Raw genomic sequence first — 27,557 nt, 5'->3', positions numbered from 1 at the left:
CCATATGCAAATCTAGATGAGGCCTAGCCACTCCTGGGCCCACCACAAAGCCAGGGCCTTTCCTATTGCTGTTGCCCAACTTGTGAGTTCTTCTAGAGATGGAGTAAGCTCTGGTTTCTGCGGATTGTGATCAAGCTGTACTGGGGTGCATTAATCTTTCTTGCACCTTGATACAACTTTATTTGAGAGCATAAGCTGCGAATGGTGGTGGTGGTGGTGGGGGGTGGGGGTTGGGGGGGGGGGATTAAGCTTGATAGCCTGCTAGCTTGACTGAAACCTGAGGATTTGTAAGAGGTCAGTCCTCGGGAGAAATACAGTCCATAGATCTCAAGGGAATGCATTTCACTTGAGTCCATGAGGTCCCAGATTTTCTCCAATATGTAAAGCGCCACTGGCAAGCACGGTTCCACATTTTCCCACAACCAGGGATACCACCTGAAATAAGCAAGGTCACTGCCCCCATAAGAATGCAGAGGCACATCAGACACATATTTTTCAATTCAATTTACCGGACATCTTACAGGGTATAGTTGTGAAGATGGAAAGGGGCGTTGTCTAAAAGGAATATGTGGAATGAATCATCTAAGTGGCGCACTCAGTTGTACAACCCTCAGAGAGGTCGGGTGAAGATTTATGCAGAAGAGAACATACAGAGACACGCTAAGTTAAGAAATACCTTGTTTTATTTAGACAATGCATTTTGTAATAAATACAGGATTGAAAAACTCATTTTAAAATGTTTTCAAGTTTACAACAGTTCCTTCAAAATGACCTCATGGAATGAGTCCTTAAGTGCCCAAGGGCAGCTAAAAAAAGCCTTTCATTAACATAACCGAATCATTGTCAGTGCAGTATATGCTACAAATCAGATCCCACCCCCTTGTTAAATACATTGAAACCCCCCCCTCACCATTTTAAATACATTTGTTTTTTAAATCCTTCACAATTAAGATCCATTCATCCTGTTGCAGTATGCCCTCTTCTGAACCTTTAATTGTCAAGAACGGTAGGCCTGTGCTCACAGGTAGGTGATAGGCAGCCGTCAGCCAGCCAGAAAGCAACAGTTTTCTACCGCCAAAGCCTCGAAATTTGGAAGAGATTTCTTTCAAACGCTGAAATTGGACACCAGACAAATTAACTTCCAATTTAAAAAAAGAGAACTTTCCTTCATCACTCACTTCAGCTACATACAATGAAGCACGGGGGTAAAAGAGAGCGTAAACAGTATTGTAATAATGATACATTAACAGGTGCTGGAGAGAGACCCCCTATAAATAGAAAAGGGCTTTGTGGGGAGTTTGCCATGAAGCACAGAAAGAAACAGGCCATTTGCGCACAAAAGTGGCTCTGACGCAGGACACTGTGTGGTCCCCCGCGTGGTGCTTGGACACTGCTCTTTGGCACATTTCCATGTCAAGAATTTAAAAACACCTATTTCACAAGGGGTTGCAGCTGTAATCCATGAAAAAGCTGAATTGAATACAAGTCCGTGCCTACAAAAAAATACTGAACTGGAATATGTAATATTTGTTAATCCGAGAGGTTTTTTTTTGCCCACCAGGCTAAAAAAGATGTCATTGGGCCACTGATGGGGTTGGGCTGAGGAAAGGCGGGCAGGGTATCCCTGAAACCTCCAACAGTCGTTGTTTTCACAGCATAACAGTCATCGATTACTGAGAAACAAGTATATCAGTGAATAAGTATCTATGGGACACGCTGGCGTGATTAAAAGTGCTTCGACACCAACGGCACAAGGGTTGAAAGAACAAATATAAAACACTGCGCAGTATCCTCAGAGAACACGTTTCATCAAGTTTCACTATTTACTGGATTTTGATCTGGAAGTATAAAGTATTTTGTTTTTTTTTCTTCAGCTTTAACCCTCTCATCTGTAGGTCGTGGTAACTTGTGCGTGCCTGCTTCAGCTGATGACGCCACATCCGGGAACTGATCTCCTTTCTGCGCTGTTAATCAGCCACCTGCAGAGGCGGCCTATGTCACGTCATCAGAAAAGGCAGGCCACCAAATGCTGAACTCACAGCACACGGCACAGCCGGGCACACAGAATACACGAATAGTTCTGTCCCTTCTAATGTTGGCTCGTTTGCACGAGGCATACTCCTCAGCCTCCACCTTTCTGCTGTGAGAGAAGAGTCTTACTGCTACGTACGACCCTCGGGACCCCCGGCCACGAGAAGCTGTAATGTGAAGAATGGAAAAGAAGCCTGAAGCTTTAAAAACACAGAACAGGAACAGACCCTGTCGAAGAAGAAACTAGGAAGCTTCTTGTACACGAAAGGACTGCGGAATATTCTAGAAAACTGCTAAAATCGAAGATCTCGTACTCGATAATTTAACTGGCACATGGGAATGCCCGCGATTTGCAGCTTCTTCTTGCTCAGCAGTGGTGCGCTTGTCACCCAAAGAAACCTGAGCAAGCCAGAGTTCACTTTTAAATGTCTCAATGAAGTGGAAAGCTCTTGAGGTACCATCTCTCAAATTCGAGATTTCAGAATTGGAAAAACTACCTCTTGCCAACCGGCTAACCAATGGCCATTTCAATGGGTAACTTTAATTAACAAAGCATGGATTGAAGCGAAGAAACGGGCTGTGTGGTCTAAGGTGGAAGTTGGAGGACTTTGCATGGCAGTTGTGTGCAGAGTTAACAGTTAATTGCTTACTCTCCAGGCCCTGGAATGGGCTCTCAAGACTGAACAAAAACAAAGCAATTAAACTGATTTTTCTCTCCAAGACCATTCCGATGGGAGCTCCGGACCCGAGCACAGCTGCGATTCCAGCAGAGTTTCCACAGCTAATCCTACTGGGAGAATTTGTGGTTTTCAGGAAGTACATGAAACTGCATCACTGGAGCTGTGTGGGGGTGAACCAGAACCAACCAGGTGACACGAAACCAAAGCAGCCGGCCCCTTCTCAGGCTGAGAAAGTAAGGCATTATTACTACACTTCTGAATGGATATAGGTGTAACAGAAACTATCGTGAAATGCGCATGCGCTCAATGACAACCCCCCCATTCCCCACGCCGCGGGAGCTCACAGTGGCTTGTAGGGCATAGATAGGGATCAACCCTGCATCCATATCACATCAAATTGCAAAAGCAAGCTTTGGCGCCACAAGCAAGCGTATCCAGGGTCACTCGCACGTATAACCTCACGCTGTAACGCACAAGAATGTCCATCAGCCCACACCTCCACAAAGGAAGCTCTGTGCGGTGGTACCTCAAACGAGGCCGCGGTCTGCCTTAAGCCTCGCAGTCCTTGGTCTCACGCTGTGGAAGACACGTGTTTCCCGTCAGACGTTTAAACGTACCCTCTCCACTCCAACTACTCCCCCTGTGAAAAGGAGCCTTCGGTTTATTTTGAAGAGATTATGATTTAGATCTGGCCGTATGATATTAATTACCGTCTAGTTCCACCCTACCTAGGGCCTTATGATTAGTACTTCATAAGTTTAATGAAGCTGGGGAGAGAATTCAGCCCGCACTGGCAGCAGATTGGCGATTCCAGCCGGTTGTGAACAATGTCGCACCACAGACAGCCATTGTGGATCGCTCCTTGGCCAACGCTCATTCATGCTTCATACGAAGTGGCACTGCCGCATACTTCACTAAATCCTCTACACCACAAACACAGACACATCCGAACACTCCACAGAAATCCTTACAAGAATGTCAAAGAAGGTCAAGTTATTCGCCACTGTAATTGGAGGGAGATGTAAAGAGATATGTTAAAAGCCCTGATGAATGGAAATTTCCTTAAAATAGTCAATGAGATACAATGAGAATTAAAAAAGGGATGGCAAAGCTAAAACACATGACTTTTAAGCACCAATAGATTTAAAGATAGGGTTTTGGTCTCCTGAGGTCAAAAACCATTGTATAAAAGCAGTCCAGAGACCTTCACTTCAAGTATTCGGTGTGTAAAAAAACTAGGGTATAGTTAAAACGTCTTTGCAAGAAAACAGATCTTGTATGCACATCCTCAGTCTATTTTCCATCATTAAATATTTAAAAACATTTTTAAAAACCCTCTTGCAATAAAGTCCTTTAAAAGCATGCACGATGCATCCACATTTGTGTGCTCTGTCCATCGACAGTCAAAATAACTCAAGCTTCTTCAAAATCCACACCAGTTGCAGCCTTCTTCCTGAGAACACACAAATAAGCAAACATTTAGAAATGACTTGGAGGACTGCGCTTGGCCAGCCACATACACATTAAGAAGGCATTCCAATATAAATCATGATTGCATCCTCGCTAAGCGAAAAGAGGCCGGCAGGAGGAGGACTCAGATGACGTATAACCCTAAGTCGTGACTGATTACAAGTCTGAATACAATGAAAGGTGGGACGCATCCAAGAGGAGACGTGAGAGAACTGGAGAAGGAAAGCCTGATGATAGGGATACCTGGACTTCTGACGGGTGCGAGTCCGCTTGTACTGCAAAGACTGGGACCATGTGTCTAGCAAAGAACAGTCTGGAGTCGGCTACACATGGATATTCTGAACAAACAAATTCTAGGTGAATGCTGGCCCTGGAGCAGTTCGTCACTGAAATCTATGCCTTGAGCTTCCATTTAAAAAACATTAGATATTCACCATTCAACATTTAATCATCCAAAGTGTCCTTTAGTAATGCTGAAATATTCACCACCATAAACTGCAGCTGCAACACACTCAAAGGACAGAATGCATGGTGACTGTAAGATAAGTGGCACCTACTGCATGTATTGGCCTTATGTCCACTGCCCTTTAAATTATATTGTGTGAAAAGCAAAATTACAACACAAATAGACCTCATACATGTCCTAAAACTGTGTTGTTAGATAGAAAAATGGGAATGTTGAATGGTTTCATGGCACAAGTATCTGACATGGAGGGGCATTTATGAGCAGGATGTAGCCTCCAAGGAATTAAAATGGAGAGTAGGAGCTTTGAGTTACCATCTTCCTTCATTGCCTTTCTTCTTACCCACTTTGGTCAAAGCAAAATACAGCATTTAGGGCCAGATGTATCAAAGGTTTTTACCCATTCTGTGTCTATGGGAAAAAGTGTTCGTACATATGGCCCTTAGTTTCCACCTATCCGGAGAACTATTGGATTAGCCAAAACGATGTAATGTAATGTTGGCTTGATTACTGAACTCTCTTCATCACCACTAATACAGTTCCACATGAATGAACAACACCACCTTACAAAGAGTCAAGTGAAAAATAATTTTCTCCAATAACTAAATTTTGGAGAATAGTAGATCCTATTGGGCCTGCAATTCTACCAATCTCTCACTGTAGCCAAGTATTGAGATTCTCAAGAGGGCACTTATCCAGCCTGGTTAACTCCCCTGGTAAAAAGGTCTGAAGGCCCCAGTGCGAACAAAGACCACCACAGAGCAATGGGGTGAAGCGTAACATAGCACTGGGTTGATCTCATACCTCTGCAGATGCAACAATGTGTGGTCAAGCCCTAGCCATGATGCCACTCACTCTGCCCTGTAACAATCACATGCTAACATATTCTGGAGTAAGTAGACCTTCTATTGCAAAAAGAGCAGTCTAACTTATGAAAAGTCAGTCACTAAAGGACTCCCGCAGAGATCTGCACTCCCTGGCTTCTGCACCTTCTCCCAACAAGCAAAAGAGCAAATACTTACCAAAAGCTCTTGCGAGTCTCAAAAAGCTAAAAGCAACTTTCCCTTTGGAAGGCAGCAACAACTTGCTAGGCCACAGGCTGTAGTCTTACAAACAGTGGGAATTTGATAAGGGGTGCGCAGGGAATATATAGGTGCTATGATGGATAGGACTGGTGACTCATCTGGGGGCCTGGTTTGCACAGCTTGGCACCCACACGTTTCCACTGGCTCAGAGAGAGACTGAATAGGAGAGGTGGGGAGGGGAAAGTGCAAGAGGGAAGGGGCAGGAGGGAGGGATTGTACAAAGGGTTGACAGGGTGAGGGCAAAACAGAACAGGCCAAAAAGAAGCCAGCATGAGAGCAAAAGTGGAATGAGCAGAAGGACCAGAGAATATTAAAACATGGGAGAATCCAGAGGCAGACAGGGGAGGTAGAGGACACAAGCACATTACCTCTTAAAACCAGGATTAATGAGAGACTCCCCTGGAAGTCTCCTAACGGTAGCCGTGGGTAACCCGCCTCTTCCGCCTTTTCTACCATCAAGCCCTGCACAGAGGGTACAAGAAAACAAGAAGCAAGTAAATGTCAGGTACACAGAGTAGAAGTAAAAAAGCCATTTTTGGCATGACTTTGCATGCCAAGTGCTCAGACAATGGTTGTGTATCTGCAATGGAGCAGAGGCAACTTTGACCCAGGTATGGTCAAAGAAGCAAAATGAAGGCACACTTCGGCGTATTCTACCACGGTGTCTGGACACAGACCCTCCAAACAGACATACACAAAGGCTACTAGTCTTCACACAAAGCTGGGGGTGCTGTGCTATGACCACATAGGATTTTGTTGCTAACTATTATCAGGTCTTACCATGCGAAAATACATCATGGCATCCTCACTGCTGCACCTGCCACCAAATGTGCAAAGACGAGCTAATGCTGATAAGAGGTACAGACACTTGCCTTACTGTCTGGGGACTAGGCTACCTAGGTACGCCGACTACATTAAGGCCTAAGTCTAGTGGCAAGACACTACTGTAGCAAGCATTCCCTAGTGTCCACCGGCAGTCATGTAAACAAGCAAGATCGGATGCCTGAAAACTTTCCCCAGGGGCGTCCCCTCTGCTATGGCGAAGGAGCGTCACCCAGCTGCTGAAAGTCAGCAGAAAAGTAAAATGATAAAACAACTATTGTATTATCATTTTAGTTTTCGCTTCCTCCTCGTAGGGCAGGGTGGGCGATCGTCGTCAGCAAGGGGAGGAGCACTATAAGTGCACATATGCATTACAGCCCGGGAGAAGGACCATTGCAGGCTCCCAGTCGAGCAGCATTTCAGGTCGCTCAGACCAATCAAGGAACTTCTCTCATGCTGGGTAACAGCAGGAGAGAAGCGTCAGTATTGGGTGGGGAGAGGAGACGCAGAGCAGCACTGAGGCGCGAGGAACACAAAGGCGGCATGCAGCAAGTACATGTTTTTTAAATTTCTTTTGTTATTCCCACCCCTGTGCAAACACCCCTTCCCCCACACACGAACACCTCACTCCCCACCCCACAGAGCATTATTAAAAGCAGCCGCCCCTGCATTGCTCTCCTGTGCTGGGGCAAGCTTAGGTACATGGGGTGGCAGCAAAACAGACATTATAAAGAGAGGCTTGCCTTTGCATCTGTGTCCACCTCTTTGCTTACAGATTTGGGGACGGGTGACAGGGAGGGCGTGGGCTTTGAGGTTCGCAGAATTCATGGATGCAGAACTTTGCTACTCCTTAAACATAATAGTACTGACTCAGTCACCAGGGTGCTTCTTCCTGTTCACTGCACTAGACTGCAGGCCTAATTCTGTTACAACTTGCTTCTGACTTGATTAAACATCTGACTGATGTTCCTCACTAACGACTGGATGGTCGGTGTGTTCTTTAGTGAAATTTGAACTACAAAGGTTTAGTATGTCACCTCAGTGCCATAATTCCAATATCTTTCAAAAAATTACATGTTAGAATGACAAATATGTGTTTTCCATCTCGCCACCATAAACTGAGCATTTCCGAGCATTTAACATACTGAGCCACCTTGCCAGCACGGTCCTAACCATTAAAAAAAATGCAGGGTACTCGAAGACCTATACACGGATATTGTATGGTCTATTCCTTCACCATAATGTTAAAAAAATAAAAATCTTTCAAGGCAAAGGTTACTTAAACACCTACAGATACACTAGAGTGCGCCCCTTAATTCTTGAACCGTACCCAGAAATCACGGGGTGGAGGAGGGTCAGGATTTTGAATTCCCACCTTTTTAACGTGAAGAGTCCAGCTTGTCTTCCAGTATTATGAAGGGGGTATATTTAGTTGTATACCAATTGGTCCTGCACAAGGGCCTTTTACTGCATGGCCTAAGTGAAGGGAGCAAACTGATAGTCTTGGATAGAAAAAGTAAGGTTTGGTTGTTTTGTGAGGAAGTGGGGGAGTGGCGAGGCTGTTGCACCACATACTTGGAAGGCAGTAAGTCAAATGTGCAATCAAAGGACCAAAGTGGTTAGTTTTGTCAATACCAAGAAGTATTCACTGCACTTTGTAAGGAAGCGGCCCAGAACTGTTAGTACCATCACAGCGAGGGTCATTTACTTAAAAAGTAAAAAGAAGGGTGTGAAGAGTTATCCCTACTGAGGTGACTGTATTACAGGCCTTAGGACAGGCGCAAGCTTAACGCTGACAACACCAATTAAGGGTCCAGCTAAAATCACATGGGTGTAGTAAGAGCTAGACCTGAGCTAGGGTTTACTCTACGGGATGATCAGACTGATTCTCCAATCCTTATCCTCAGTGATGACCCAAACCACAGAACAAAAACAAAGGTGGTCATTACAACCTCGGCGGTCTTCAAGACCGCCAGTAGTGGCAGTTTGCCGCGCGGCGTATTATGACCGTTGGCTGCCGTCCGTCGTTTGTCCGACAGAGAGCCGCTAACAGCCATACTTGCGGGCGGCGGTGAAGTGGAGGTTGCTCCACCTCCACCGCCACGGCAACAGAACACCGCCGAGCTAATCACGTCCTGTGATTTGGCATGGCAGTGTTGTGTTGGCGGTGTGGTGTTGGCGGAGCAGCCCCCATGGCTCCCGTCCCCTCCCGGAGGATCGACGGAACAGGTAAGTCGATCGTCCGTTAGGGGGGTGGGGGGTGTTGTGTGGGTGCATGGGGGTGTGTGTCTGTTAATGTAGGGGGTGTGTGTGAGTGCGTGTATGCTTGCGGGGGTGATGCGTGTTTCGGAAATGTGTGCATGTCTGTATGTATGTATGTATGGATGTGTGCGTGAATGTGGGTGTACGTGTCTGAGTGTGTGTGTGGATGTTGGCATGTATATGGGTGTGTGTGCGTGTATGTGTTGGTGGTGCCTGCGTGCGTGTCGGGTGTGTGTCAGTAATGTTATGTTGGGGGTCGGGGTGGGGAGGGGGCCCTGCCACCTTTGGGGGGTGGCAGGGGTGGTGGGGGGTGTAGGGGAGGGAGACGGGGTGGGGGAGACCCCTATCAGTGCCAGGGAAGGAATTCCCTGGCACTGATAGTGCTTACCGCCATGGATTTCATGGCGGTTCCTACCGCTGGAAATCCACGGTGGTAAGCCGGGTCACAATACCGGCGGCGATATTGTCACGGCCGCCGGGCTGGAGTCCCAGGTCTCCAGCCCAGCGGTCGTCTCCGCCCTGGCGGGCGGAACGGGAAAGCGGCGGATGGCCATGGTGGTAACCGCCATGGTCATAATACTGAAAAAAAGACCGCCAGCCTGTTGGCGGTCTTACCGCCGCTTTAACACCGTCCGCCAGGGTTGTAATGACCCCCAAAGTCCTTTAAGTGCTCATCTTTTGGATCTGATGGGTGGGAGGGGAGTCAAACCTCTATCTCATCTCTGGCTGGCGCAGAGCTGCATCAAACCTATATCTCAGCTCTGGCTGGCGCAGAGCTGCATCAAACCTTTATCTCAGCTCTGGCTGGCGTACAGCTGTGTCAAACCTTCATCTCAGCTCTGGCTTGCATAGAGCTGCATCAAACTTTCTTAGTGCTGACTTGTGCAGAGCTGCATCAACCCTCTATCTCAGCTCTGGCTGGCGTAGAGCTGAGTCAAACCTCAATCTCAGCCCTGGCTGGAGTAGAACTGCCTCTTGGCGCTGGCTTGCATAGAACTGCATCAAACTATCTTGGTGCCGGCTTGCGTAGAGCTGCATCAAATCTCTACCTCAGCTCTGGCTTGCGCAGAACTGCAGCAAACCTCTATCTCAGCTCTCACTTGCATAAAACAGTGCCAAACCTCTGTGTCAGCTCTGGCTTACAGAGAGTTTTATCAAGCCACTATCTCAGTGTGGAATGCACAGAGTTGTGTCAAACTACTCTCTCAGGTGGCTGTCATAAAGCTGCGTCAAAGCGCTCTCTCTGGCTTGCATAGAGCTGCATCAAATTAGTATATATGCTCTGTCCTATATCAGAAATAGGCTGCTATTCACCTTCCGAGATCCTATAGTGAGTACTCTCGTACAAGCCATCAAGAAATTCAGTAACTGAATCCTGAGACCAATACTTGTGTAACACCCTGAACTAATTCCCAAAGCCTGTGAGTTTGCTTTTAACTAGGGAAACAATGACTGATTGGGCTGATACCGCCTCCTCCTGAACATTATCAGTTATAAATCTAGATATCTGCATCTAGCTGAAACAAACTGCTTACATTGTGCCCCATATTGCAAAGGAAGCTCTTCCCAATTAATAAGACTCTGCCCTTTAAAACAAAAGTCTAATCACCATGCAGCCTTTCAAATTCCGAAATCTGAATGTTGCCCTCGACAAACTGAACCAAAAAAGTCTGCAATCTAGTATTTTCAAATAACTATGCCAAGATGGAATCTGATATAGTTCAAACAGGGCAACAATATGCTTTTGCAACTCCTATATTGCCTTATACCTAGTTTTCTTAGGAAGCTTTGCTGATTTTATAAAGACCGGCAAATTCTTGGCAGATTCATGAGACACAGTCCTCAGTAAAAATCATCTAATACTGCCGTCTCTTCTATTAACCTTGCCATATTTTCAAGCAATGCCGCCTGGTAAAATGACAAAGTCGGTGAGTGCTAGAGTAGAATAGTTCACCCTGGGAGATTTCTAGTTCCACGTAAAGCTCTAATAAGGGAATCCAACTCTTTAAATTATGAGCTGTTCATTTTTTAAGGTAATTTAGTAAACAGAAATAAAAAAAAGTGGGAAAATGGACCCTGCCTATCAACGCCAGTGTCAGAAGAAACCATCTCTCTTAAAGATCTTGAACCTTCCTAAGCATTGTCACGTAATTTAATTGAAACAGCTAGGAGTAATTATCAGTAACAAAATATGTGTAAATGTATTGGGCTCTGCAGACTGGCCTGATGCTGGACAGCGGATGGAGGACTACTTGGGACATATTAAATAGAAGTAATTCCGATTTCTCTTCCTTAACCTTATATCCCCCTAGGTCTGTAAACTTTGAATCGAATCCAGAACCCCTATATATTCTTTGGATCAGCTTTCAAATAAAAGATTATATAATCCACAAATAATTTTATTTTTGACATCACTTCCACAGGTGGATACATTTACCCCACTCTGTGTATACTCTCAGCTAAGGGTTCAATAACAAATGTAATTAAATCGGGGACAAAAGGCCCCACTGCCGGGGCCTCTACTGATCTTCAGCGTCCCTCTGACTGTCATTAATCCTCGCCTGAGCGTTCTGGTAAATATTTCTAAGCATCGTTATAAAATGAGCGGGAAACCCGCGTTTATGCATACTTTAAAAAAGAGCCTACCAGTTGACCAAGTCAAATGCCTTCTGAGCGTCTATCATAACAACCACAACACTAATTTGGTTGTTTGTAAAATAATCTATTGCCTGAATTAAAAAAATAGTATTGGCTGCCATGAGCCTACCTAAAATAAACCCGATCTGACCCTTATGAATTCAAATTTCACCTGCTGGAATCATGCGGTCAGTCCAGACTTTCGTTAAAAGCTTATAACCTGCATTTAGTAGGCTTACCGGGCGATATCAGTTGACATTTGTTGAATATAATTGTGATACATTCTTTAAAGGTTGAGGTAATCTCACCTCATTAAGTTAAACAGATCTACTAAAAACTGACTCAATTCTTTTGCGAAAGCCTTATAAAATTAAGATGGTATCCAATCATGTTCACACCCTTTAGCGTTGGGCATCTTTTGAAGTGCTTCTGCAATCTCTTTAGCCATTATTTGAGCAAAAAATATTTTTTTTAGGGTGTCTGACATTTGAGGTAAGTGTACTGAGCTGTAATACTGTTCTGTACTAGAGAAAGGAACGGAATAAGTGTCCTCCTAAAGGCTTTTATAATGCTGTAAAAAGAACTGGACAGCTTCCTCATCTTTGTTACTAACTCCTGGGTGACAGGATTAACGATTTGGCTGACCCTATGCTCATCCTGTTTAATATGACTTAAGCTGGACAGAATTTTACCTATATGCTGTTTTTCTAGAATTGTTTATTTCTTCCAGGATAAAAAAAATCCCTAGGATTCTGCTTAGCCTCATACAACTGCTTTTTAGACCTCACCATGCGTCCTGTCTCTAGGATGGTGCCCGTGGCCAAGCTTACTAAGCGTTGTAATACTTCAATTCATAAAGCAAGCAGCATGCTCTTACTTGCTTTATAAGCTATAATATTAGCCCGCAATGTTGCATTAAAAGCTTCCCGGACTGTAAAGTCTGTGGCTGAATTCCGGTTGATCTGAAAACACTTTTTATAACTTGCCTTACTTATTCAAGCCAGTTCCCATCCGTCAGCGGAGACCTATCGAACTGCTATCTCTCTCTAGAAGAGATCCCCCTAGGTCGACTGTAATTGACACAACCAAATGATCTGAACGTGCGTTTGCCCAGATTACAGAATCTTTGCATCTAATTGCCCTAGAAATAAAAAAAAAAAATACAAAAAAATAATCCCGCTGCGGCGCAGTCTTAAAACTATGCGAGAACCAGGTGTACTGAGCCACCCCAAGGTGATCAAGACGCCAGGGATCTACCAACTGAAAATCTTGGGTCATGATTGTCAGAACTTTCTTGGGTTTTGGCTTGAATTGTTTTCTATTACAGTTAGGTGTCTAAAACAAGATCCTGGATATAATTAAAATCGCCCCCCAAGATCATGGGCCCTTCTACCCCCACGGCAAGAGTATGTAAATGGGTAAGTGAATTTGTCTCATCACTAACAGGACCATGATAATTAACCAAGTTCAGGAGGGAGCCCTGCACTATCACTTCTAACCAAAGCCATCTGCCCCCAGGATCTCTGAATATCTGCATACCCTTACAATCAATCCCTCCCCCCACTACTCACCCCCCCAAAAAAAACAAAAAAGAAAGAAAAAAAACCACCATACTGCAGCGCCAGCTGAGGCAAAATAGGCATCAGAATATTTCTTCGGGATATGAAGTGTAGGCATATTATTTCTAAGGTGGGTGTCCTGAAGAAATAGAAGTCCTGGACTGAAGGAGGACAGCCACCGCATCAGACCCCAGAATTTACGTCTATTCCACATTTCATTGGCATTGCACAAAAACAACTTCATTTTATCCATATATTTAATAATGCTACTATTGCTACAAATGTACTTGCCTTTCCTATAGTCTCCTGCTCCCAAACCATACATCAAAACTCTCCTTAATGCTGCTCAATTCACTACTTGTGCTCCGACTCCCTACCCAAAACCCCATCCTCAAACAACCCAGTGCCCGACCCCCAAATGTGAAGGAAATTGCCTGCATTATCCCTCTCCCTTGGTCAAACTCCTGTGATGCCATGTTATTGCACCTGGCTACCCTTGACACCCCCACACCCCTAGTTAACACTCCTGCACCCACACATCTAACCAAAATTTAGGCCGACGCAAGAGAGAAAAAAAAAAAAAGAAAAGCCCAGAGAGAAATTCAACAAGTGTTTTTTAAACATTAACCCAACATCTTAGACAGAAGCTCCTGGGCTTCTTCTACATTCATAAAGAGATGAAACTGCCCTTTTTGAAGTGCTTTCAACTGCAACTGTTGTAGCACCAAGGCTTGAGCACCCCAATTCCTAAAGATGCTGGAAAGTCTTAACCACTCCTTACGGCGACTTGCTGCAGAGGCCGACATGTCTGAAAAGATTTGAAACTGGGTATTTTTTTTAAAAGTAGTAAACCCTTTTTCAATTGCTTTAAAAAGGTTCTGTTCTTTGATATGATAATCAGCGAAATGCACCAGTATGGCGCGTGGGACGACAAATTAGGTGCACGCTGACCTGGAATATGATGGGCCCTCATGATAGACAAATCCCCAGCAAAGTCAGGCAACACATGGGCCTTGATCAGAGAATCCACCCACTAAGGCATATGCTGGCTTTCACTCCCCTCTGGGATGCCAACCAGGCAAAAATTAGAGTGTCTTGTATAGTTCTCCAACTCATGTACCATATTTTCTAGATAACCCTTTTTCTTTTTCATATTAAGCTGGATTGAATGCATCTCATCGTCGATGGCTGATATTCTAGATTCAGCCTCTTTTAATCTAATAGGCAGCTCTGACATATTTTCCTTAATTTTGATTAATCTCTCGCTAAAACTTGCAATCTCTTGTGCTTGTGAAAGCTTAAATTCCCTGAGTTCCAACAAAATGGTATCCAGAATGGCTTTCCCTGACTCTCCCTGGGCGGTCCCCTCTTGTTCAATTCCAGGTAGCACAGATTGCACAGATTTGAGTTCAGTTGTGCTGTCATGCCATAGATTACTAGGGGGTTAATAGGGATTACTAGCACGATTCCTCTTTTCTCTTACTTCTGTCCTCCCGGGCCTGCCTAGTTCAGTGACATTCATTATCCCTCTGGGCCAGCTTAGTTGAATCTACAACTCCTCACGGCAGAAAGTGCAAACCTGCTCTGACTCCTCGCAACGAGGATGCACTCACCTCTGCACGTGGGGGCCAAATTGTCTTTGAGTCACTGATCAGCTGCTTAAAGGCGATTAACCGATGTGGGGGCAAACACTTACTCCATCCTCTACTGCGATCTGTGGCCTCACACTGAAGCCTCGACCAGCTCTTGTCACGCCTCTCTCCCATACACCGCAACTGCGGTGCGGACGGTCGCGGCTAAAGAGCTGATCTTGGGAACGCCGCGCAAGCGCTGCTTTTCTGACGTGTTGGTATGTATCTGGGCTTTTAACCACGCCCACCGCACACCCATCACTATAAATCGTTCAGGGACTTGCCCTTCAAAAATCCTGTATTTTTGTTGGTAAATGCTTTACGTTTGCCCTCCCTTGGGGTGGTTTAGTTACCGCCTTGGACATTGCCCAGTTACATGGCTAATTGCACTTTTGCCGATACTTTTCAGTGCAAGCGAACTTCTTTTTCCTTTTGTGTGCTCCTTCACGCTGATGCAGTGGCGCTTTGATTCGGCTCGCTTGAAACTGTATTACTTTTCATTTTCAATTTATGTGGCAAGAAAAGTCCGGTTAGGTGTTTATAATGCTTATAGCTCTAACACAAGCAAATGAGAGACCCCTTGCATTGCAAATGCTTGTTATATATGTATTTCTGTTACTGTTTGACTATGTCTATTAGCTTTTTAATAGGATGTTCAATATTCCTAATATCCTAATTTCTACACCTTTATTTTCAGACATAGCCTTCAATGATGCACTTTGCTACTGTAAGATGGGTTTGGAAAGGACCCGCATTTATTTATTTTGCTTATCTTTGCACAATGCACTGTCACTTTAAGACTGTTACCTCTTGATTACTGAGAATTCTTGATGTTATGTATCTATGTATTATTGCACTTTTTCATACTCTGAATATCAGTTGAATGTAAGAATTTTCATTCCTTTTTGTTGTATATGGGTCACTGATATATGGAAGAACATGTTTATTCATTTCATATTTTTCGTAATGTCAACCAAGACAGTCATATTCTGATTTTCATAGATCTTTTTTGTATCCATCTTGTAATTTATATAGCTACTCAATTAAAAAAAAGTCTCTCTGCTCTGGCTTGCACAGAGCCGCCTCAACTCATTATCTCCACTCTAGCTGGCGTAAAGCTGTGTCAAACCTGTATCTCAGCTCTGGGTTACATCCAGCTGCGCCAAACCCATCTCAGCTCTGGCTAGGGTACAGCTGTGTCAAACCTTTATCTCAGCTTTGGCTGGCGTAGGGCTGTGTCAAACCCCTAACTCAGCTCTGGCTTCCAGAGAGTTGTATCAAACCACTCTCAGGGTGGCATATGCAGAGTGGCGTCAAACCACTATCTCAGCTCGGCTTTGTGTAGAGCTGCGTCAAACCTCCATCTCAGCTGTGTGTGGCATTGAGCTGCCTCAAACCAGTCTCTCTGCTCTGGCTTGCATGGAGTTGCAACAAACCTTTATCTGAGCTCTGGTTGCCTCTGCATCAGCATACAACCAAAGTGGGACATATGCTGCGATATGAAATTAACATTTTAAAAGTATATTCATAGCATAGATTTATTACGAATTTGCCTTCCAAAGGGCCGTTAGCTTCCATCAATGTGAATAAATGAATGCTTACACAGTCCCAAAGAGGATGGCACACTGAGGTTTCGCTCCAACCATGCGAGATCTCAATGTTCAAACACAGCATGGTCACACTTGTGTTCTCATTAAAATAACCAGTAAGGTTTTTTTTTCTTTGCGTGCTAACCTTCCCTCTTTTTGTTTTAAGCTTACACTGAATTTTTAGATAGAATGTACATTTGTTAATGAGCAGTGCATGTTTTTATATATTTTTTAATCTATTATCTACTATTTATACAGACTCTTTGGAGTTTTTGGGCACTTAGGGCCAGATGTAGCAAAGTTTTGCGAGTCGCATATGCCCGAATCGCTATTTGCGACCCCGCAAAATCCGAAATGGGATGCAAAAATCCCATTTCCGATTAGCAAATAGCGATGTGACCCAGCACCGACTCGCAAAAATTGCGACCTGGTTTTGCGACCTGCAATCAGGAAGTCGCAATTTGCGAGTCGCAAACCATATGCAAAAGCCAGTCGCAAATTGCGACTAGTTGCAAAAGCCCATTTTGCACACCCAGATTACCACTGATTCAGAGCAGGTGGTAACCAGAACCAAAGTATAAAAGGAGACCCAGAAGGCATCTGGGTGACTCAAAATGGCTGAACTGTACATGATTCATGGAGGAGAGTCCAGACTGCCTAGCAGAGTAGGAGGAGGCAGAGACAGAGACAGGAGAGGATATACCGAACCAGGCAGACACTATTTCAACAAACTGAGGAAGAGATTTATGACAAATATAGACTGAGCAGTGCTGTTATCTTAGAGATTATTGAACTGCTGAAACCTCAGCTTGAACGACAGACTATACGCTGCAGCACCATCCCCACACATGTGCAAGTGCTATGCTCACTGCACCTCTTGGCCTCGGGTAGCTATCAGGGGGTTATTGCTGTGGCAAGTGGGGTATCCCAAAGTGCACTCTCACGATTCTTCAGACGTTTCCTAGATGCCATACTCGCACACATGTCCAGATATATATACCTTCCCAGGAATGAGGCAGAAATCAACAGCACCAAGTTGGACTTCTACAGAATTGCCAACTTCCCCCATGTAATAGGGTGTGTGGACGGGACACATATACAAATATGCCCACCTGCAAATCTGGAATATGTGTTCCGCATGAGGAAATGTACCCACTTACTAAACATCCAGGTGGTATGCGACGCCCATAATGTCATTACTGACATTGTAGCTAAATATCCAGGGAGTACACATGACTCGTACATATTCAAGCACAGTGGGATACACCAACGCCTAGAACGTGGGGAGTTTGGAGAAGGATATCTATTAGGTATTGGTGACTACACTCTGAAGCCTTACATACAGGTCACTGTGTAACCCTGTGATGCCCTGCTAATTTTGCCTTTTTTGTCAAACAGGCGACAGTGCATATGCCCCGAGACCATGGATGCTCACCCCATAACTAACACCTGGCAATCAGAACGAGAGGCAATACAACATTGCACATCGGCGAACCAGAACTGTAGTCGAGAGGACCTTTGGCTTGTTAAAGGCAAGATTCCGATGCCTCCACAAAAGTGGAGGTGCACTCCAGCATGCCCCAGACAGAGACAGAACCACATTGCAACCCAATACTTTGGCAGGTACGTGGCAACCGTGACCACACTCACTAATGTCAGACACATATAGCCCAGTTATGTAGTGAAACAAACAAAACCTTTTTATTGTTAAACTATGATGTCATGAGAAATGTGCAGTATGCCACAGTCTGGAATTGTAAACAGTCAAATCAGACACATTAATTGCATGTGCCTCAGTAATAGTACATGTCAGTGGCTCACAGCCTCCTCCGACTGCAGCCACCATGACTCATTCCTGGTGGGTCCCCTAAGCCCTGCCGTGCACTGCTACTCCGCAGCACACGTGCATCAGTGGCAGACACACTGCTTATGGTAGAGCCCTCCTTGCTGTCCTGCGGGGTATCCCCTGTGCCCCTTGCAGCCTGTCTGGTCTCCATTATGTCAACCGCATGGCTGATGCGGCCAAGTCCCCGTGCCACATCACCAGCAAAATGACCCAGTTGCCCAATGAATGCTGCAAGTCTGTCGAACCGGGCTGCAGTGTTGCGCTCCCTGCGCCATGCCCTGTCTGCTGCCAGTTCCCTGACCAATAATTTGATGGACTGTGTCAGGTTCCCCAGATGTGTGTTCAAAGTTTGGAACTGATTGTGCATTAGCCATCCCATGGGTCATTTTGGTCTGCAGTCTTGTAAGGATCATGTTTATTGACCTCAACTGTCTGTTTTGCAGGCGCTGACCCTGTACTAGTGATGTCTCAAGTCCCGCAAACTCAACGTCTGCAACATCTTCCCTGTGCACAGACTGCACTCTGCGGCAGCGTCTGCGCACTGCTCCTGCTGCTGGCTGTGTGTGCCTCTCTGTAGCCCTGGGCCCTGGTGCTTCCACTGCTGCCTCCATTTCCTGTGCAGGATCTTCCAGGGACTCTGGTGGAATTTCCATGGGTGGTGTCCTGCTGTGCCATGCTGTGTCAGTGGCAGCCTCCTCCTGTGGGTCGGGCCCATGTTCCTCTCCCTGCACGTGTTCACTGATGGGGGGGCCTTGTGAGAGACATGTGGGACATAGGGGATACACGGTCAGTCTCGCACATCTGTTTTTTGACTCATAATAAACAATTGCCAATATTTGGACTCCTGTACTATGTTGCCCATAATGCACTATTCTAGAGGTTGCTAGACTGGAATGGAGCTAGCCTGGTAGTTCCTGCTGCTGTGTACTGGGATTGCGTGTGTATAGTGCATTTGTGGGTGTGGGTGTGAAAGCATCTATCATGGTACTCACTTTTTGATGTTCCAGGCGCTGAACTGTCTACATCTCCTATGCCCAGTACAGCCTCCGGCTCCAGTGTTGTCTCCACCATGGTTTCCAGGGCTGTAGGTGGTGGAACAGTGGATGGGCCTCATCCAGTGCCCTTCATCTCCCTCAAGCGCTCCGCAACCCTCTCCTTGGTCCTGGAGCGAAGGTCATACCACCTCTTCCTGATTTCATCTAGGGTGCGGTGACTTACCACAATTGCATTAATTTTTTCCTGGATGTCTTGCCAAATTTTTTTCTGTGGAGTGTCAGGGACACTCATTGCTGCCTTGCCAAAGAGTTGGTCATGGTGCAGGCAGCACTCCTCCGTTAGAACCTCCACCTCCTTGTCAGAGAACTTTAATTTTCTCTTCCTGCCAGCACTGCCTGTCTCCTTCTCCATTGTTGCTGCAGCTCCTCTCACCTGGGTGTGGCTCTGCAGTTTGGGCTGGGTGTGCTCCTCCCTCCTCCCAGTTCTATTTGGTGACTTCCAGGTTCTGATGTCATCACCGAGAGGCAGGAAGTGGGTTTCCCAACTGTTCTGTTACACCTGCAGGCAATTTGCGAGTCAGTCGCAATTTGTGACAGCGGACCACACCCTTTGCGTAAATTGCACCCTCGCTTGTAGCGAGGTCACGGAGGTCGCAAATTGCGGTGTGACACCTCTGCGACTTGCAATTTGATATGGCGAGTCTTTATGGCATTTGGTTTTGCAAGTCGGAAATAGCGATTCGCATTGAGTCGCTATTTCCGATTCGCTATTTTTTACCTACCTACATTTGGCCCTTAATGTGCAAAATTAAAATAAGCACTGGAAATGCATTTGCATTGTAACGTACACCTGTAGTACGCACAAGTAACCTTAAGATGGCTCTATTATACCATGCATTCAAAATTGTGAAAATGATAGTATGTTTTCCTTGCAGTGTGCAATGTCTGATATGTATGGAAAATGTCACTTACCCAGTGTACATCTGTTCGTGGCATGTAGCGCTGCAGATTCACATTCTGTGCACTGTTCCTGCCATCTAGTGTTGGGCTCGGAGTGTTACAAGTTGTTTTTCTTCAAAGAAGTCTTTTCGAGTCATGGGACTGAGTGACTCCTCCCTTTCGGCTTCATTGTGCATGGGCGTCGACTCCATCTTTGATTGTTTTCCCCGCAGAGGTGGAGGTAGGAGTTGTTAGAGTAAGGATACTAGAGGTGCCCATGCAATGGAGTAAATGTGTATGTACATAGAATATTAATGTCAAAATTATTTACATATATACAATTTCAATGCAACTAAGACGGCTACAGGCTCCCGGGTAGGTGGGGGGGCGCATGTGAATCTGCAGGGCAACATGCCACGAACAGATGTACACTGGGTAAGTGACATTTACCGTTCGATGGCATGTGTAGTTGCAGATACACATGCTGTGCATAGACTACAAAGCAGTAATCTCCCCAAAAGCGGTGGTTAGCCTGTAGGAGTTGAAGTTGTCTGAAATAATGTTCTTAGTACAGCCTGTCCTACTGTGGCTTGTTGTGCTGCTAACACATCTACAGAGTAATGCTTAGTAAATGTATGAGGCGTAGACCAAGTGGCTGCCTTACAAATTTCTGCCATTGGTTTATTACCAAGAAAAGCCATTGTGGCGCCTTTCTTTCTAGTGGAGGGTGCCCTTGGAGTAATGGGTAATTCTCTTTTAGCTTTTAGGTAACAGGTTTGTATGCATTTGACAATCCACATGGCAACGGCCTGTTTGGATATGGGATTACCCGCATGTGATTTTTGGAAAGCTACGAACAATTGTTTTGTTTTTCGAAATTGTTTCGTGTTAACACAATATTAAGATTCCACGAAGGCACTGGTGGTGTCCTTGGGGGTATGATTCTTTTTAGTCCATAATGGCTTTAATAACTGGGATTCTAAAAAGCAATTTTGTATGTTTAATCTGCAGATAATCAGATATTGCAGTGATATGTATTTTAATGGAAGAGAAGGCTAGATTGGACTTCTGTAAGTGTAGTAAATAACTTACAATGTTTTGTGTGGAGGTGTCTAGTGGCGTAACCCGATTAGCCTGGCAGTAAAAAAAACAAATCTTTTCCATTTGTTAGCGTAACAATGTCTGGTTGTGGGTTTTCTTGTTTGTTTAATGACCTCCATACATTCCTTAGAAAGGTTTAGATATCCAAATTCTAAGATTTCAGGAGCCAGATTGCTAGGTTGAGCAATGCTGGATTCAGGTGTCTGATCTGTTGTTGTGTTAACAGATCTGGTCTGTTTGGTAGTTTGATGTGGGGTACCACAGATAGGTCCAACAGTGTGGTGTACCAGGGTTGCCGTGCCCACATTGGTGCGATAAGTAATTAGTTTGAGCTTGTTTTGACTCAGTTTGTTGACCAGATAAGGAATGAGCAGGAGAGGGTGAAAAGCGTAAGCAAATATCCCTGACCAGCTGATCCATAGAGCATTGCCCTTGGACTGAGGGTGTGGATACCTGGACGCAAAGTTTTGGCATTTTGCGTTTTATTTTGTTGCAAACAGATCAATGTTTGGTGTCCCCAGCGGTGGAAGTGATGTTGTAGGATCTGGGGATGTATTTCCCACTTGTGGGTTTGTTGGTGATCTCGACTGAGATTGTCGGCTAACTGATTGTGAATGCCTGGTATATATTGTGCTATTAGGCGAATGTTGTTGTGAATTGCCCAATGCCAAATATGTTGTGCTAGGAGACACAGCTGTGACGAGTGTCCCACCCCCTGTTTGTTTAGATAATACATTGTTGTCATATTGTCTGTTTTGACAAGAATGTGTTTGTGGGCTAGAAGGGGTTGAACGGCTTTTATTGCTAGAAAGACTGCTAACAGTTCCAAGTGATTTATGTGGAGTTGTTTTTGCTGGTTACCCACCGACCTTGTATGCTGTGATTGTTGAGGTGTGCTCCTCACCCAATCATGGATGCGTCTGTTGTGATAATGGCGTGAGGCACTGGGCCTTGAAAAGGCTGCCCTTTGTTCAAATTTATAGGGTTCCACCATTGAAGCGAAGAATGAGTTTGGCGGTCTATCAACACTAGATCTTGGAGTTGACCCTGTGCTGGCGTCCATTGTTTTGCTAGGCACTGTTGTAAGGGCCGCATGTGTAGCCTTGCGTTTGGGACAATAGCTATGCATGAGGACATCATGCCTAATAGTTTCATGACAAACCGGACTGTGTATTGTTGGTTTGGTTGCATGCTTGATGTCATATTTTGAAACGACTGCACCCTTTGTGGACTTGGAGTGGCAGTTGCTTTTTGTGTGTTGAGTGTTGCTCCCAAATATTGTTGTATTTGGGATGGTTGTAAATGAGATTTTTGGTAAGTGATAGAAAACCATAGTTTGTGTAGAGTATCTATTACGTATTGCGTGTGAACGTGACATTGTTGTTGAGTGTTGACTTATTAGCCAATCGTCCAGATATGGGAATACGTGCATGTGATGTCTCCTTATATGTGCTGCTACTACAGCTAGGCATTTTGTAAATACCCTGGGGGCTGTTATTCCGAACGGCAACACTTTGAATTGGTAATGTTTGCCTTGAATTACAAACCTGAGGTATTTCCTGTGAGATGGATGGATGGGTATGTGAAAATACGCATCCTTGAGATCCAGTGTTGTCATGTATTCCCCTTGTTTTAGTAAGGAAACTACGTCTTGAAGTGTTACCATGTGGAAATGATCCGATTTGATGAAAAGATTCAGTGTTCTGAGATCTAAGATCGGCCTTAACGTTTTGTCTTTTTTCGGGATAAGGAAATACAGGGAGTAAACATCTGTTCCTTTCTGGTGAGATGGTACTAGCTCTATGGCTTGTTTTTGTAGCAGTGCTTGGACCTCTATTTGTAATAGGTCTAAATGTTGTGGAGACATTTTGTGCGGTTTTGGGGGAACATCTGGAGGGAATGTTGTGAATTCTATGCAATAACCATGTTGGATAATTGATAGGACCCACATGTCTGTGGTAATATGTGTGCAATTGTGGTTGTATTTGGTTAATCTCCCCCCCCACCAGTGATATGAGTTGGGGGAAGTGTAAGGAAATGCCTCCTTGGCATGGTTATCCCCTGACTTTTTGCCTTTGCTGATGCCAAATTATGATTTGAAAGTGTGCTGAGGCCTGCTAACCAGGCCCCAGCACCAGTGTTCTTCCCCTAACCTGTACCTTTGTTTCCACAATTGGCACACCCTGGCACCCAGGTAAGTCCCTTGTAACTGGTACCCCTGGTACCAAGGGCCCTGATGCCCGGGAAGGTCTCTAAGGGCTGCAGCATGTCTTATGCCATCTTGGAGACCTCTCACTCAGCACAGACACACTGCTTGCCAGCTTGTGTGTGCTGGTGGGGATAAAATGACTAAGTCGACATGGCACTCCCCTCAGGGTGCCATGCCAACCTCACACTGCCTATAGGTATAGATAAGTCACCCCTCTAGCAGGCCTTACAGCCCTAAGGCAGGGTGCACTATACCATAGGTGAGGGCATAGGTGCATGAGCACTATGCCCCTACAGTGTCTAAGCAAAACCTTGGACATTGTAAGTACAGGATAGCCATAAGAGTATATGGTCTGGGAGTCTGTCATACACGAACTCCACAGCATAATGGCTACACTGAAAACTGGGAAGTTTGGTATCGAACTTCTCAGCACAATAAATGCACACTGATGCAGGTGTACATTATATTGTGAAATACACCCCAGAGGGCATCTTAGAGATGCCCCCTGAAACCACACCCGACTTCCAGTGTGGGCTGACTAGTTTTAGCAGCCTGCCACACACCAGACATGTTGCTGGCCACATGGGGAGAGTGCCTTTGTCACTCTGTAACTAGTAACAAAGCCTGTACTGGGTGGGGGTGCTTCTCACCTCCCCCTGCAGGAACTGCAACACCTGGCAGTGAGCCTCAAAGGCTCACCCCCTTTGTTACAGCACCCCAGGGCACTCCAGCTAGTGGAGTTGCCCGCCCCCTCCGGCCACGGCCCCACTTTTGGCGGCAAGGCCGGAGGAGATAATGAGAAAAACAAGGAGGAGTCACTGGCCAGTCAGGACAGCCCCTAAGGTGTCCTGAGCTGAGGTGACTGACTTTTAGAAATCCTCCATCTTGCAGATGGAGGATTCCCCCAATAGGATTAGGGATGTGCCCCCTCCCCTCAGGGAGGAGGCACAAAGAGGGTGTAGCCACCCTCAGGGCTAGTAGCCATTGGCTACTAATCCCCCAGACCTAAACACACCCCTAAATCGAGTATTTAGGGGCTCCCAGAACCTAGGTAACTAGATTCCTGCAACTTAAGACGAAGAAGGACTGCTGAGCTGAAAAACCTGCAGAGAAGACGGAGACACCAACTGCTTTGGCCCCAGCTCTACCAGCCTGTCTCCCCACTTCAAGAAAACTGCAACAGTGATGCGTTCCCCAGGGTCCAGCAACCTCTGAAGCCTCAGAGGACTACCCTGCATCTAAAAGGACCAAGAACTCCCGAGGACAGCGGCTCTGCTCCAAAGAAGAAACATCTTTGCAACAAAGAAGCAACTTTGAAAGAACACACGTTTCCCGCCGGAAGCGTGAGACTTTGCACTCTGCACCCGACGCCCCCGGCTCGACTTGTGGAGAACCAACACTACAGGGAGGACTCCCCGGTGACTGCGAGCCCGTGAGTAGCCAGAGTTGAACCCCCTGAGCCCCCACAGCGACGCCTGCAGAGGGAATCCAGAGGCTCCCCCTGACCGCGACTGCCTGCTTCAAAGAACCCGACGCCTGGTAAAGACTCTGCCCCAGCAGCCCCCAGGACCTGAAGGATCCGACCTCCAGTGCAGAAGCGACCCCCAGGTGGCCCTCTCCCTTGCCCAGGTGGTGGCTACCCGAGGAGCCCCCCCCCCCCTTGCCTGCCTGCTTTGCTGAAGAGACCCCGGGGTCTCCCATTGAATCCTATTACAAACCCGACGCCTGTTTGCACTCTGCACCCAGCCGCCCCGTGCTGCTGAGGGTGTACTTTTTGTGCTGACTTGTGTCCCCCCCGGAGCCCTACAAAACCCCCTTGGTCCGCCCTCCGGAGACGCGGGTACTTACATGCTGGCAGACTGGAACCAGGACACCCCCTTCTCCATTGAAGCCTATGTGTTTTGGGCACCACTTTGACCTCTGCACCTGACCGGCCCTGAGCTGCTGGTGGGGTAACTTTGGGGTTGCTCTGAACCCCCAACGGTGGGCTACCTTGGACCCAACTTTGAACCCTGTAGGTGGTTTACTTACCTGCAAAACTAACAAACACTTACTTCCTCCAGGAACTGTTGAAAATTGCAGTGTCCAGTTTTAAAATAGCTTATTGCCATTTGTGTGAAAACTGTATATGCTATTTTGCTAATTCAAAGTTCCTAAATGTCCTAAGTGAAATACCTTTCATTTAAAGTATTGTTTGTAAATCTTGAACCTGTGGTTCTTAAAATAAACTAAGAAAATATATTTTTCTATTTAAAAACCTATTGGGGTGGAATTGTCTTTGAGTGTGTGCTCCCCATTTATTGCCTGTGTGTGTACAACAAATGCTTAACACTACCCTCTGATAAGCCTACTGCTCGACCACACTACCACAAAATAGAGCATTAGAATTCTCTTTTTGCCACTATCTTACCTCTAAGGGGAACCCTTGGACTCTGTGAATGCTATTTCTTACTTTGAAATAGTACATACAGAGCCAACTTCCTACATTGTGACATTGAAGTCACTGTTTGCTAGGGCTTGGATTGGAGGGCTGAAATTTCCCTCTTCCTCTTGGGAATTGTCCTCTGTAGGAACCACAAAACCACCCTCTCTGGTACTGAGACTAGTAGGTGGGTTTTGTTTGGGAGGTGGATGGTTCTGATGGCTGTTGTCTAAACCCTCCCCTAAACTGTGGTTTCCTAAATGTCCCTCAGTATTGTGAGGAGTAGAGCGCGCCCATGGCTTTGGCCGTGTCTTTTTTCATTTTTTCGATTGCGGTATCGACTTCCGGCCCAAATAGCTGATGTTGATTAAACGGCATATTCAATACCACCTGTTGAATCTCTGGTTTAAATCCAGAACTTCGCAGCCATGCATGCCTTCGAATTGTTACAGCTGTGTTGACAGTCCGTGCTGCTGTATCACCAGAGTCTAGGGCAGACCGTATTTGGTTGTTTGATATGGCCTGTCCTTCTTCGACCACTTGTTTTGCACGTTTTTGGTGTTCTTTGGGCACATGCTGGATGATCTCTTGCATTTCGTCCCAGTGCGCCCTGTCGTAGCGGGCAAGTAGGGCTTGTGAGTTTGCAATTCGACACTGATTGGTTGCTTGCGATGCCACTCTTTTCCTCGCTGCGTCCAATTTTGACTCTCCTTATCAGGAGGTGGGGCATCCCCTGATGATTGTGAATTCGCCCTTTTTCTTGCAGCCCCCACAACCACTGAGTCTGGAGGGAGCTGGTGAGTAATAAACACTGGGTCTGACGGGGAGGTTATATTTCTTTTCAACCCTTGGCGTGATGGCTCGCCCTTTTACAGGTTCTTGAAAGACATGTTGTACGTGTTTAAGCATGCCCGGTAACAGTGGTAAACTTTGGTAGGATGCAGGCGTGGATGCCAGAGTGTTGAACAGGAAATCATCCTCCACCAGTTCCGAGTGCATTGTTAAGTTGTGGAATGTTGCTGCTCTGTACTGACCTCTGGCTGTGAAGGCTTGGTTGGATAGCACTCTGGGCTGTTATCCGATATAGGTGGGTCGTATAGTTCCCAGGGATCTGCATCATCTTGAGTCATCCCAGTATGTGTGGGTGACTGTGCCATTGGTGTACCCACTAGTGACACCTGTGGTGACTGCAGTGGGGATGTTTGTGGTGAGAAATGTGGTGGTGGTGACTTTTCTCTAACCACTTTGGCTTTTGGTTGCATCTCAGTCTCGAGAAAAGCCAGTTTTCTTTTTGACTTGAGTGGAGGGATGGTTGGTATCTTCCCTGTGTCTTTCTGGATTTCTAACCTTTGCTGTGTTTGGTCATGTTCTTCTAAATCCAGTTCCTGCTCAAATCTGTGCTTTTCTTTGAGCTACAGAGAAAGTCCTTGATTTTTAGTGTAGGAAGAACGTTTCGGCTCCGAAGCCGTTTTTTTCGGTACCGAAATTCCTATCGAAATTGTCTTTTTCGGTTCCGACAAGCTTTTTCGTGGCTTGCTCGACTCAATGCTGACTTTTTTCGGTGCCGGTTCCTCGACCGGAGTCGGAAGTCTTCGGCAAATCTTTGCCCTTTTTCGGTGCCGATGTTACTTGGTCACCTTCTTTTCTGTGGGTTGAGCCATGGCCTTCCGGCAGTGGCGTCCCCATGGCCTTTAGTTTTTTGTTGTGACCTTGGGTGTGGGACGGGGCAGGTGTACTCACTTTTGGCCGCGCCGTCGGAGGTCGATCACCGTCGGATTCATCCGAGTCAGATTCTTGAATGGATATCCTCGACGTT

General features: G+C 45.9%; 1 protein-coding gene across 1 annotated transcript in view; it reads right to left on the bottom strand.

The window, feature by feature from the left end:
* Positions 1-665: 665 nt before the first annotated feature.
* PAXX (PAXX non-homologous end joining factor) overlaps positions 666-27,557 on the bottom strand; it is a 92,746-nt gene continuing 65,854 nt past the window's right edge. Inside the window, exons 6-7 of the mRNA XM_069241447.1 lie at positions 6,098-6,191; positions 666-4,164 (exon numbers count right to left, since the gene is read on the bottom strand). Of these exons, the coding sequence (XP_069097548.1) occupies positions 4,125-4,164; positions 6,098-6,191 (134 nt within the window). The 3' untranslated portion in view covers positions 666-4,124. The remainder of the gene's footprint in view (positions 4,165-6,097; positions 6,192-27,557) is intronic.

Source organism: Pleurodeles waltl, chromosome 6 (assembly GCF_031143425.1).
Source record: "Pleurodeles waltl isolate 20211129_DDA chromosome 6, aPleWal1.hap1.20221129, whole genome shotgun sequence".
NCBI lineage: Eukaryota > Metazoa > Chordata > Amphibia > Caudata > Salamandridae > Pleurodeles > Pleurodeles waltl.
The sequence above is the reverse complement of the archived record's forward strand: the minus strand, read 5'-3'. Positions and strand labels throughout refer to the sequence as shown.